Below are 12,008 nucleotides of genomic sequence, written 5' to 3'. Positions count from 1 at the left end.
CTCTTGCATATGTTAAGCATATGGTCCCCAAATATCCATACATAGGTGCACAAGCTACAGATACTATATTGAACATTCCTTAAATTTCCTGACTGAGGCAGCACTATGCCTGGAAATACAAACGTAATACACCGAGGTTCTTAAAATGAATTTCCCTTTTTATTCAAAAGTGTGTTCACAGGGGTAAGGGGAGCGAGGCTCAAGCAACTGCATACTGAGAGAAACCTTCCCGGTGAAGCTGGGAGATTTAACCCTTTAGCACACCAGGATATATGCATATCTGACCTCGTGGGTTTATTTAACTGATTGCATAAGGGCTGAACTACTAAAGCAGGAAATGCAGTTATTACGCTCAGAATTAGATAAATTTCAGATGAAGAAGAATATCTGTCAGGTGTTTTAGTCTAATCTCCTAGACCATCCTCTGTACTACGCTCTGCTGCTGCAGCCAGGGCCTTCAGTCCTGACAGTGCCTGGGTCCCAGTTTGAGGAGAGGGGCATCTGCCTCAGAAAGCTTCAAAGGATTTTGGTGTCCCCTGAAGTACTGAGCACCTGGCAGCTCTTACAGAGGGCTGGGGTGGCCTGTTTTCTTACCCCCTGGTCTTCTGGGTACAGGAAGCATTTTCACACAGTGGTTTTTGAAACCCTTTCCTCAGCTTCTGCCTGGTGAAGGCAATGCCAGCAGCCTTTGCTTCCTCCAGTAAGACTTCCAGGATCTTGCTAGTCACAGACATAACAGCTTTTGCACCAGAGCAAGGATGCATTGCTCCAGACACACCATTTGTCTTCACCTCTCCCCCATCAAAGCGTGTCCCTCACTCAGGAATACATCCATGTCAGGTTTCATTTGGGAAGAAAAGAACGCCATATGGCTTTCTAAAGAACAAAAATCAGCATAAATGCATGAGCTTTTTTCCTCGTCAAATGGCCAATTTTGAAGAAGGAGACAAAGGGAATTTTACCAAACTTGCCCCACATCATAAATCATTTCTGAGCTAAGAGTAAGTAGGGCAGTTCAATCCCTGGTGCTGCCTCTTCCAGGATGTTTCAGAGTGTGTGGAAATGCTCCTCTACACAACTCAGTCCCAGCCTCATTTTGTCACTGTTATTTTTGTGACAGGAAGAGCCCCCCCCACCCCCAACCACAAAGGAATGAAGGAATTGCTGTCCTGTGACAGAGGCACAACCGAACGTTATACATCTGAACAGGGAGGGCTTTAGGGTCAGCAATCCTCTGCCTCACACAACCACCCATGTTCAGTGAGTAGCCAGGGTTTGGTTTGTTGAAATATCCACAATGACTTGGGTGAAACAGCATGGTCCCTGTGACAGACACTTCTTTCAGTGCTTGTGAGATAGCAGGTTCCCTCTGACTCCCTCCCCCACTACCTGCATAAAGCCAGTTTACCAGACATCCTGTTTTATCACATCTAAATCAAAACTAGAAGGAGCAGAGGCTGTTACTACACTTCACTTGCCTGTCCCATGGGCTGTATCAAATTTGCCGAGGAAAAGTCCTGTGGAGACGGGTAGGATCACAGGCATTGCAGAGCAGCACCCTGCACTTGGCCTGCTTCCACGTCTTAGGGCACAGGTTTGACTTTCCCATTTTCCCCAGGTAGAGTGGTGAGGTGCTGGAACACTCACCCAGTTGCCCTTTTAATAGGATCACAGACAGCCCCCTGTTCATCCCTGCATCCCTCCCTCCATTTAAGAAAATGCTAATAAAATGGCAGGAAGATTTCAGCCTCATTTTTTAAAAAAAGAAGTGGAAGATGCTTTCCAGCCCCAGCTACCCAGAGAGAAGTTGCAACAGGCATATAAATAGATTTTTAACCCCAAACCTGACTCTTTGCATACAAGCTTTATTATGCAGCTATTGCCTTGCTATCGTCTAGGAGACAAAACTCGCCTTCCTTATTTGAGTACAATTCCCATTTCCCCCAACAGGATCCATGCCTGCAAAATGACTGTGCCAGGCAGGTCTAACACCAAATTGATTGTCACACACCAGTCCTGCTGTGGCTAAGGACTTGCAAACATCCCCAAGAATGTCTGACAGACATTTGAAAGCAAAGAGCCCTTGCAAAGTAGGAGAGGGGGCAAAAGAAGTCACGATTTCAATGCAAAAAGAAAAGAGCTTCGGAAAGCATTTGCTGGGCGTTAAATCCAAAATCAGACTGGGTGAAGTGAGCCTCTTCTGGTTAAAAATAAGTCCCAAATCCAGATCATTTTCTAGCATATTATGCAATTAAAAAAAAGAAAGGCAGGAGGAGGGAGCAAGCTGAGCAGAGCTGAGGAACGGGTAGGCTGCCATCCAAGTTCCTTGGCCAGCTACCAGCGATCCCCGCGCCTGGAATCTTGGGTGAACAAAACCTCTGAAATTTAGCACTACTGCCGAAGTCTGGTTTTTCTCTGCTCCCTAGTGTCACTTCCATGGACTACTCTAGAGCTGTGTACATGGGTTTGGGGTGTGAGGGGGGTTTTGCTGTTCAAATGTTCACAACAGACACGCTTCCTTCCTTTGGACAGACAGAGCAAGAAACAGAGGACCGGGCTAGCAAGAACTGAAACCCCTGCCCAAGTCCAGCACATTTTCAAAGCAGTGATGGGTTAGGAGGAGAGCAGCTTTCTGTCCCTTCCTACTATCTCCTCCCCCTGAAAAAAGACAGGCTCTGTCCTAAGGACATATCAATGCTCCTTCCACAATTCTCTGTTTAAAGGAGAAATTTTTAAATGGCTTGGGGACTAGGAAAGTTTTAAAGTTTGTTAGGTTCTGTGAGGAATGCATAAAAATATTCACTGCACAAAGCAAACCTTTTTCTCCACAATAAAGAAAACAGACCATTCGGGTGGACATGCTCCATTCCCTGTGCTCGATTATTAATTATTACTGTCAGGGGATGCCAGCAGGCATTTTGAATGAACCCAGTTCAGCCCATCTGCATCCAAGATTGAGGTGCTGGTAGTTAAGACGTTTTTTAAGCTGATCGGTAAAGAGCTATGGGATCATCATTAGTAAACACAAAGATAACCTCACTACATCATTTTCCAGGAAGCTTAGAAATGATTCAATATTTCCTGTATGTATGACTGTCAAGCTTTCACATCTCACTCGATCATCGCGTAGCTTGGTTCAGAGCTTGTCCTTTTAAAAGATAAAATAGATCGGGCAACTCCCAATTTCACCTACCAGCTTTTCAGCGCAGCTTTCAGTTTCTTTTTCCCCAGAAAAGCTCTCTGAACTGAATTTAACTATTAAAGAAGCAAAGCAGGATGCCAGCCTAAGCAAGGGGATTTTATTCCCCAGAACAGGGGGCTCAAATGAGCACCTCTAGACTCTCAGCTTTAGAGAGTTTTATTTTATCCCCTTCTCCTCTGGCATGCAAATGTAAAACCACTTTCCTCCAATTTCCATAAATCACTTTATTCATTTTAAGAAAGGAAGGAGGCGGTATCTTTTTAGACCAACTGATAGAGTTGGTAAAAACAGACAGGCTTCAGGCTTGCAAACCTTTCCCTGGATCTCCAAAAAGGAATTTTATAGGTTCTGACAAGCACAGCTTAAGACAACGCTACCTGGTTGTTCTTTACAGTTCAAACCATCTCTTCCCTCCTTCAACCAACAGTTTCATGCCTACATTAAAAAGATCAATTTTGTATGTCTCAAGATACTGAACAACATAAAAAAAAGGGGGCAAGTTGTACAATGCCAACATTTGCTGTGGTTCAGTTCTGTTCATCTCAAAAACTCTGACCCTACCCCTTCCAGCCAAAGCTCCTGCCAGGAAAATGAAAACACCAAACTTATAGATTAGGTACAAAATGAGATATACTCGCACCCTCTCAAGTGTCAGAAGACAGAGCAGGCCTACCAAGTCACATGGCTGTAATGAGGAGGGCCAGACAACAGCAACCCACCACGATGCAAGACTGGACAGGCAGCAACAAAGGCTCACGTCCATGGAGGGTCTTCTGTGCATCCATTTTGGCTGAGGAGCAATCCCAGCCAGATGTATGCCTGCTGTATTTCCATCCGTCTGCCAGCAAACATAATTCTGGGGTCAAGCATTAGGAGTTGAGCTGGGATGTTGCTTTGTTTTTGTTTTAATAAAGGGTGTCGCAGGGTCTTGGCATGCAAATTGGTTTTCAATGTTACTTAGGTACGTGGAACCAGAAAGCTGAAGAAAGGCAATGGAAAAAACACATTTATGCGGGGACTGAGGCAGGGGGAGTTGCTTGGAGATCTTCCCCAATATTATCCACTAATTGGCTCCAGCTCTGGAAGACCCAGACCCAAAAGCTGAACTACTGTTGCTGAGAAAGATTCAACTTGCTTTTTTGCCCATTTAGGGTGATTGCATGTGCCTCAGAGCCAAAAAAACCCTAGCATTGTTTCAGAGTTGGCTTTTCTTAATTGGAAAACAACAGTAATATATATTTTTTTCATTTGCATGTCATTTAGCTTCCTTTTATTGGCTCTGCATGCTCTTCAGACAGAGCTGGAAAAAAATGCAGTTGGGGCATAGCAGAAGAGATAATCAGCCTGGAGCGGGTGGTTCTCTGGAGTCAACCATCATCGATTAAACACAGAAAAGCTTGTGCAATGCCTGACTATGTCTCTGAGCTCACTTTGTGACGAATCCTCCGCTCTCCAGAGGACAGAGGTATGCGTACATCGTGAGAGAAGTATTTATCGATTGTACTTAGAACATTATACCTTGTCACTGCTGGACTATTTCTGAAGCCTTTAATAATTGGGAGTTTGGCATAGGGAAGCATTGGATATATAAAAATGGAGGGGAATAAGTGATTTGGTTATCTCACCAGTAATAAAAATACCCTTTAATGTTAATTCTCAAAGGCTTTTAACAGTTTAGTTTAAAATGTCTCTCAAGACTGAGGGCTTTTCTCAGAAATCAATTCCACAACCCACTAGTCCCTCCCCGCTCATCAAAGCAGACAGGAAGGAAAAAAAGAAAGAGGAACTAAACACCAAGAGGGACGGCGGAAAGGGATCTTCAAGAAGTTACATTTCCACTCATATTTACCACCATTTCAGCTGATCTAAGGGATGAACAGCTTAATATAATGAGGTTCACTTTTAGAAGGTAAAAGCACCAAACCCCAGAGTCCACAGGCAACCATTCCTCCTCATACAGCCAAAAGCAAGACATGAACAGCAGGGGCCCATGTGAAAAGTGGAGCTTAAAGCAGGACCAGTTACTTTCTGAAATCTTGGGTAACTAAAACCGGGGGGGAATAAAGAAAAAGGCAACTTGGGGGAATTAACATAAAACACTATTTCACACACGTGCGTGCACAGAAATAAAAAACACAAAAGCCCCCCAAACCACAAAGAGTACTGAATTTGCACATTTCATTCCCAAAACAGTTTCCAAACCTCAGGTGTAAATGAACCTCACCAGTGCTTCTCAGAGACTCTATCCAGTAAATTACGCAAGCGCTTTCTGTGTCATGTCTGGCACATGAAATATTATTTTCCTCTCCTTCATCCCTCACTCCTCATCCTTGAGGGTTGCATTGGCTGTATCCTGGCCCAACGGTAGTCAATGAGTGTTTTGTTACTGACTTCAGCAGGATCAGGATTTGGCATAGATAGCTGCAGGACCAAAATAAAAAGGCCTTTTGTGCCAACTGGGTTCAACTGGCAAGACTACGGCTAGTTCCTCTGAGCTAGCAAAGGCAGGCTGGGCTGCTGTGAGGCATTTCAGTGCTGCTGAATTCAGCCTGAGGGACCACCTGAACTTGCAAACAGTCCCCACAACTTCAAAGCATCTGTCCCCTAGAGCTAGGGAGGTAAACAGGTAAACCTCTCTCTCCCCATCCCTGTTTCCACATCCCCAAGGCCATGGCAGAGAGCAGGAGAGCTGCCATGCCTCAGAAAGACCCCCTGGGGGCAAGACCATGGGCTCACCCACTGCAGAACAATGCTCCTTGGCCTACAAGATCCTAGCAAAGCAGAGCAAACCTGTCCTGGCAGCTGGGAGCCAGCCTGCCCTCTGAGAGCACAGGCATCCTTCTCCCCATTCAAAGCTGGAAAGGAAGAGAAATAGTGGAGGGGAACACCAGTATAAATCTGGCACCCTCTCCCAGCCTCACTAAAAACAAGGAAGAAAGCTGAACAGCCCAGGTGTCAAGGTTTAACTCCAGGACTGGAGCAAATAAGCGACACAGACTTTCAGAGGCAACATCCACCATGTGATGAAAATGACCCCTTCTTGAAGATTTCATCTGTTCCCACCAGGGTCTTTAAATCCTGGCACAGTAGCATCCCTGGGAGCTAGTACAGCATGTACCACGCAGCAACGCATGGCTATGTTCAACATGCTGCAGCTGGCTCGCTATTTGTACACTGATGGGTGGTGTGCGTTTTTTTGGGGTTTGTTTGTTTGTTTGTTGGTTTGGTTTTTTTTTTTTTTTTGCAAGGCTGCTTCTCAGGATCTGATGCAGATTTTACTTGTTTGAGTGTAACATGTCCACGTTGCCTGGCTAGAGAGGACTCCTGACAAGTGCTGCCTGGTAAGAATTGGGTTTCATGTCACATGTGAGTTAGAAAACAAAACCCCCAACCCTAGACTAGAGGTACAGGAGACAGAGCTGTGCTGGGGCTTCTGTCCTCTCCAGGCTCCAGACCCAGTGCTCAGACATTCCCCATTTACAAGGTTTGTTTTCCCCAACACTCACATTTTACATTGATTATGGATACTTTTTTTTTTTTAACTGAGTGAGGCTTAATACACACTTACACAACTCTCCTTTAGAGCGATATCAAAAATTGGCCTCCTGGATAGCTCTAGGCTTCCAGAGAGTACATGGAATTGTTTTTATGTTTGCAAGTCTTTGTTGCAAGGCTGTCAGTGCCAGCCCTAACTGTAAGTGGCAGGTATTTCTCACTTGTGTTTTATAGGCACCCAAGTCTTCCCATCCCCTGTGGTGGACAGGTGAACCTCAGCTCTTCCAGAAGAAGCAGAGGCAAGCAAAGCTTGCACCCCACTCCTGCATTTAGCAAGAAAGGCAGCTCCCCTCTCCCTACAGAAATGCAGCCTTAGCTCCCTGCTTTACGTAGTCGTCGGTGGAAACTTGGGCAGAGCAGGTAGCAAGCTGAGTGACAGGGGTCTTTTCCAGCCTCAGGTTAAAACCAAAATAAGAAGGGAAACCATAGCGTGTGACTTTCAGAGGCTAATCTTAAGCAGAAATTAGTTAGGGACTGTGTAAGGAAACCTCCAGGCAAACAGGAGACAAGACATCAGAGGGAGCTCAGACTCTCATTTGAGGACCATCTGAAGTCAGCAGCTCTCCTAGGGGTTTACTTTGGTACTCAGAGCCTGGAGTCCCCAGGTCCCTGAAGGAGTGCTCACATTAATCAGAAAGTAAGGTGAAGCCTTTCCCTAGCAAATAAGCAATGCAATTATAAAGCCAGTCAATAGTGTAACGCCAGCCAACGTGTTCCAGTGATATTTTGAAACTGTAATCTGATCCTACTGTTTCCATCCTCGTGCCTTGCCTGCTCTCCCTTGTTGCATACTGTACTATTTGAGGCCCAGAGGGCAAAGCAAGCTCTTGCTGTTTGTTAATGATCAGAAACTGTGTTTTGAGTGAGAGCTCTACATGCGCCGCCCACACTACCTTCTTGATAGTTTCTTAAACTTGCAGCCCATCAAAGCCCTGCTAGAAGGCTCTCTGAAAAACAAAAGCAAGCAAAACAACCAAAAACACAACTACATGCTCAACTTCTGCCTTCAGTTTCCAGCTCCTTTTTACCACGCTAAAAAAAAGACAAAGCCGCAGTCTAAGGCAATCTCTGACTCTGTAGTGTGTTAAGTCTTGCAGGAAACATATGCTTCTATTAAATTGGAAACAGTTTCTAATGCTGTCAGTTTGCTAAATGTAACGTGTTGCCTTGGAAGAAGTGGAGCAGTTCTAATGTTTTTGACTAACTGCACACACCAAACAGAATATGTCTGATAAAGCCGGAAAGGGCTCCAATAAATATAGCTTAGAATAAATTACTGCCTCATTAAGTAATTATTTGGAAAAAGGAGAGCAGGTTTTCTAGATTATAGCCATGTTATTAAGAGTGTTTATAATATTAGGAATCCTATCAGGGTAGCAGAACATAATGCAAGTTTAAATCAGACAAGCACTTGTTAGCTCGTTAAACCATTAAAGACTACCCTGGCAGAATTAAAAGGTGAACAAGACCGCACAGGTTCTGTGCGTGGAAAGCTAGCTAGGTGTATTTCAGACCAGCTGTGAGGCTGAAGTCAAGAGCAAAACCTCTGAGCAGCTCTTACAACTTCTCAGTACAAAGCAAGAGGTGAGGGATAAAGCTTTGTAACATACAGGGCTGGAAAACATTTATTCCAAATAGGTTTTATTCACGTACAGGAAGGTAGTTGTCTTTACTGGAAAAAAGAACAGGTTTGGATTGCCCAGCAGGAGTAATTTCTATCTCTAAGGTCTCACACAGCCAAAATGTCAGTTATCACATGTTCTGCTTCAGACAGGACTTTCCATCAGCATCCTTACAACAGTGCCCAGCAGATGCAAACAAGACCCCAGCCTGCCCTTTTTTGGTCTTGTCCTTAACTGGAAGTTTCATGAAACAAGCTTTCTATGATTGCTAAAGCCGCCTCAGCACTTTGCAGGCCTGGTGCAGACACAGCCCTGCTGACCACCAGCCCCAGCAGTACCTACTTTGAGCTAGACTGCGGTGGAGGATTCCCCCACTTTCCACTACCAGGAGCTGTTTTGTTAGGGTAGGTCACTTGGGGGGAAGAAAGACTTTCAGCAAGATGGCAAAGCTGCCCTTTCCTCGGGTCACCTCTGTGCCAAACCCTCTTTACATCCTTCCCCAGGATGGATGTGTGCACTGTCTACTCGCAAGAGCACCTGTGCCACTACACAGGAACCTCCTCACTGGGGATCAGCTTGGCTGAGACCCTGTGCTTCAAAGAGCCACCCGAAAGAGCTGGGCCAAGGTTATTCTGAAATTTGGGTCTCCACCTGGCAGTGTTAAGGAAGCAGCCAGGCCTGCCAAGCGTGAATCAAATTACACTGTGCTGTGTACACACAGGCTGAGCAACTCTGCTGCCAGTATCAAAAGCTCAAGGACTAGGAGCTGCATTACACACCTGGGCATCAGTACTAGGAAATCAGAGCCCCAGTAAATAAAAACATGCACAGCACTAGGCCAGCTCCTCTGACTTTACTATGTGATTAGCTGATTATTCGGCAGACTCTGCTTGTTGTCACACGAAAAATATGCGAGGGCTTCTATGCACAAGCCTCCCGGAATCAGCCAAGAAGCTCCCTCTGCTCCACGTCATGGTTTCTCTTCACAAGTCCGGCACCCTGGGCCTCGATGCCTGGAAGCAGGAGGTGCCGGTCCCACAAACAGGACCATGGCACGATAAAATCTCCCCGCCATTGGGCATGGAGCCGTGCCAGAGTTGGTGCACAGGGCTCCTTACTTGGAGAACCAGGGCCAGGATCTCTTCAAGCAGTGGAGCTACAGCAATTAAGATGGCTGTGTACCACTTCAGGGCCCAGTTCAGCCAAGGGCTGACTGCCTTCCATTTCTTCCCACTGCAGAGCCAGCAGGCATTGGCACAGCAAAAGCACTGGCTAAAAAGAGGCACCTTACTCGTAAATTAAATTCCAAACAATCTGAAAGAGCTAGTGCGGCCACCAGAAAGTGTCATGGGCTAGCAAACACGCCCCCTTTCACAGCTAAAATTACATGCCTGCAATGACAAGATGCTACTGGTCAGACTCTAAGGAAGAATGATGAAATAGCAAGACTGGCTATACATCCCTCCTCCCCTGCAACATCACTCTGAACAATAGATTACAGCAACATTGTGTTATATTGTACAAGACATTTCTATTGGCACACGCACATCACAGTCTAGCTGATATATTTAGTGTACATAGGGACTGAGTATTTTAGACCCATCTTCACTGGATGTGTATAATTCTTACAAAGGTTCATGAGAATTGCACGTGCATCCAAGAGAGACGAGACCCCTTTGTGTATAATAAAAGAGAGTTTCTTGCATATGTGTAATTACTTGGATTGAATCCTTGCTTGCAAGTGTATCATAGCACCTTTTCCCCAAAGATACCTTGTTTTTCCCCCTTGCCGTAGACCCTTATTAAACACATGAAGGGAAAAAAATACCCACAATACTGTGGAAAGAACTGAATGGTTTGCCAAAAAGTAGGTTATTGCTCTGAAAACAGTGTTGAATAAATTATCACAGTCAAACTGAAAAGCAGCGAATGGCAGCGGGGAAGAAGAGGAGAGAAAAAAAATAACCTCTAAAGAAATGTATACTGCAAAATGCAACATACATCCCAGCAATGACAAGTCATTTTAGTTTCTGGCCTGCAGGTTTTATTTGCTAACCAGTTTCTCACTACTGAGAGTTAAAAGAAGAGAAAAGAAAGGTGTTTCCCTGGCATTTTTGAAGCAGCTACACGGCATATGAGTTGTTTTCAACATTTTTGCTTAAATGAAATGAACACAGCCCTGCGAACAAGTACATTCTGTGAAAAAGCACCCGCTCACCCCCAAGTTTATCTTAAACAGGTGAAAAAGCTGTTTAATGTTTCTCCACCACCAGCGAAAACAGAAGCAAACAAAAAAAAGGTAAAGCTTGACATGAAAGTTTGCTAAGTCTTAAGCGATGTTAGACAAGATGATAACAGTTAGCCTTTCAGTCCAGCACTAAAGCTCTCGCATTTTTTTAAATACAGCATGTATTTTCATGTGTGACGAAGGAGCCTTCTGAAAACTGAGGAAGGGAACTTTGGCCAGCCTTGAACGATTCGCATCCTACAACAGCAATGAGTTAGAGATGGAAGAGATCCATTTTTTTGTAACACCTGCTTGATTTCACAATAAACAACTACATCAAAGCAATACCCTTTATACCAGCCACCATGGGATGCATGTAACTTTTATGTGTAGTAGTTTAAACATTCTCCAGTAAATCATTTAAACTTACATGAAGACACCCTTTCAATAGTGTACTTTAACAACATATGTATTAAACCTGTATTTTGAAGCAGGCTTAGTACAGATAACTAATACAGAACAAGCAAACTTAACCACAAACTAGGTCTTTGAAAATTGAGAGTGGAAAATACAGGAGGAGAAGAGATCAGGAGACTGAAACTAAACGTCCTAAACTTCATTTCATACTCAGTCAGGCACAACCCATTCACCTCACCCAAGATATTATTACACTGATTTTTCCCCACAATTAAAAAAAACCCCACATCAGAGCACATATGTATCACGTACGTTCCACTGCCAGCAAGGGGAAGCACAGCAGCAACAAGAAGCTTTACACTGTATGCTACACAAAGAGAACATATTCTCTCTCCTATTCATTCGCAAGTTATTTCTGGAATACTTTAGTTAGGGGAGGAAAGGGGAAGGGCTGTTTAGAAGAGCCAATTTTGCCAAACAGATGGAGTGGGAGGGTAAGGGAGACTGTGAGCTAGATGACAGGAGGGTAACCTAAGCAGGTTATTGCACCCCTGGGACAGCCAGTATGGAAGTAGTCCTGGTCAAAATCCCTCCAACCGCAGCACAGACTAATAAAGTGCAAAAGTCCCTCCTCCTACACAGGAACAGCCGAAGGCACAAGAACCAACGAGCAACAAATCGTGCTATACAAAAATGTTTAAATGGAATGGCTTCTCTCTCGCATGCACATATACACACACAGAGCGCTAAGAAAGCAAAACGTTACCACTGTTTAAAAAAAACCTGTGGTTTGTGCATGAACGCCAGTCTCCTATCTTGATGAAATGTATATTTTTAAAATATGCAAATGATATGCATGCACGTGTACGTGTATCTATTAAACACTTCTTCCAAGGTTGAAAGAGTGCCTGTAAAAACACACGAGAAGTAGAGAGTTTGTGGAGGCACCGGAAGGTGATGATGCAGTTCTGACTTAGGTTTTAAA

The 12,008-nt window shown here is 44.5% G+C and overlaps 1 protein-coding gene across 8 annotated transcripts in view; it reads right to left on the bottom strand.

The window, feature by feature from the left end:
- SERTAD2 (SERTA domain containing 2) overlaps positions 1-12,008 on the bottom strand; it is an 84,304-nt gene that overhangs the window by 5,949 nt on the left and 66,347 nt on the right. The window contains exon 2 of one of the 8 annotated variants that reach the window (XM_064446664.1): positions 595-876. The exons of the other annotated variants lie outside the window; for them this stretch is intronic. Within the exon in view, the coding sequence (XP_064302734.1) occupies positions 595-764 (170 nt within the window). The 5' untranslated portion in view covers positions 765-876. The remainder of the gene's footprint in view (positions 1-594; positions 877-12,008) is intronic. 8 annotated transcript variants of the gene reach the window in all.

Source organism: Phalacrocorax carbo, chromosome 3, assembly GCF_963921805.1.
Source record: "Phalacrocorax carbo chromosome 3, bPhaCar2.1, whole genome shotgun sequence".
Classification (NCBI taxonomy): Eukaryota; Metazoa; Chordata; class Aves; order Suliformes; family Phalacrocoracidae; genus Phalacrocorax; species Phalacrocorax carbo.
This window is presented reverse-complemented; position numbering and strand designations above follow the sequence as displayed.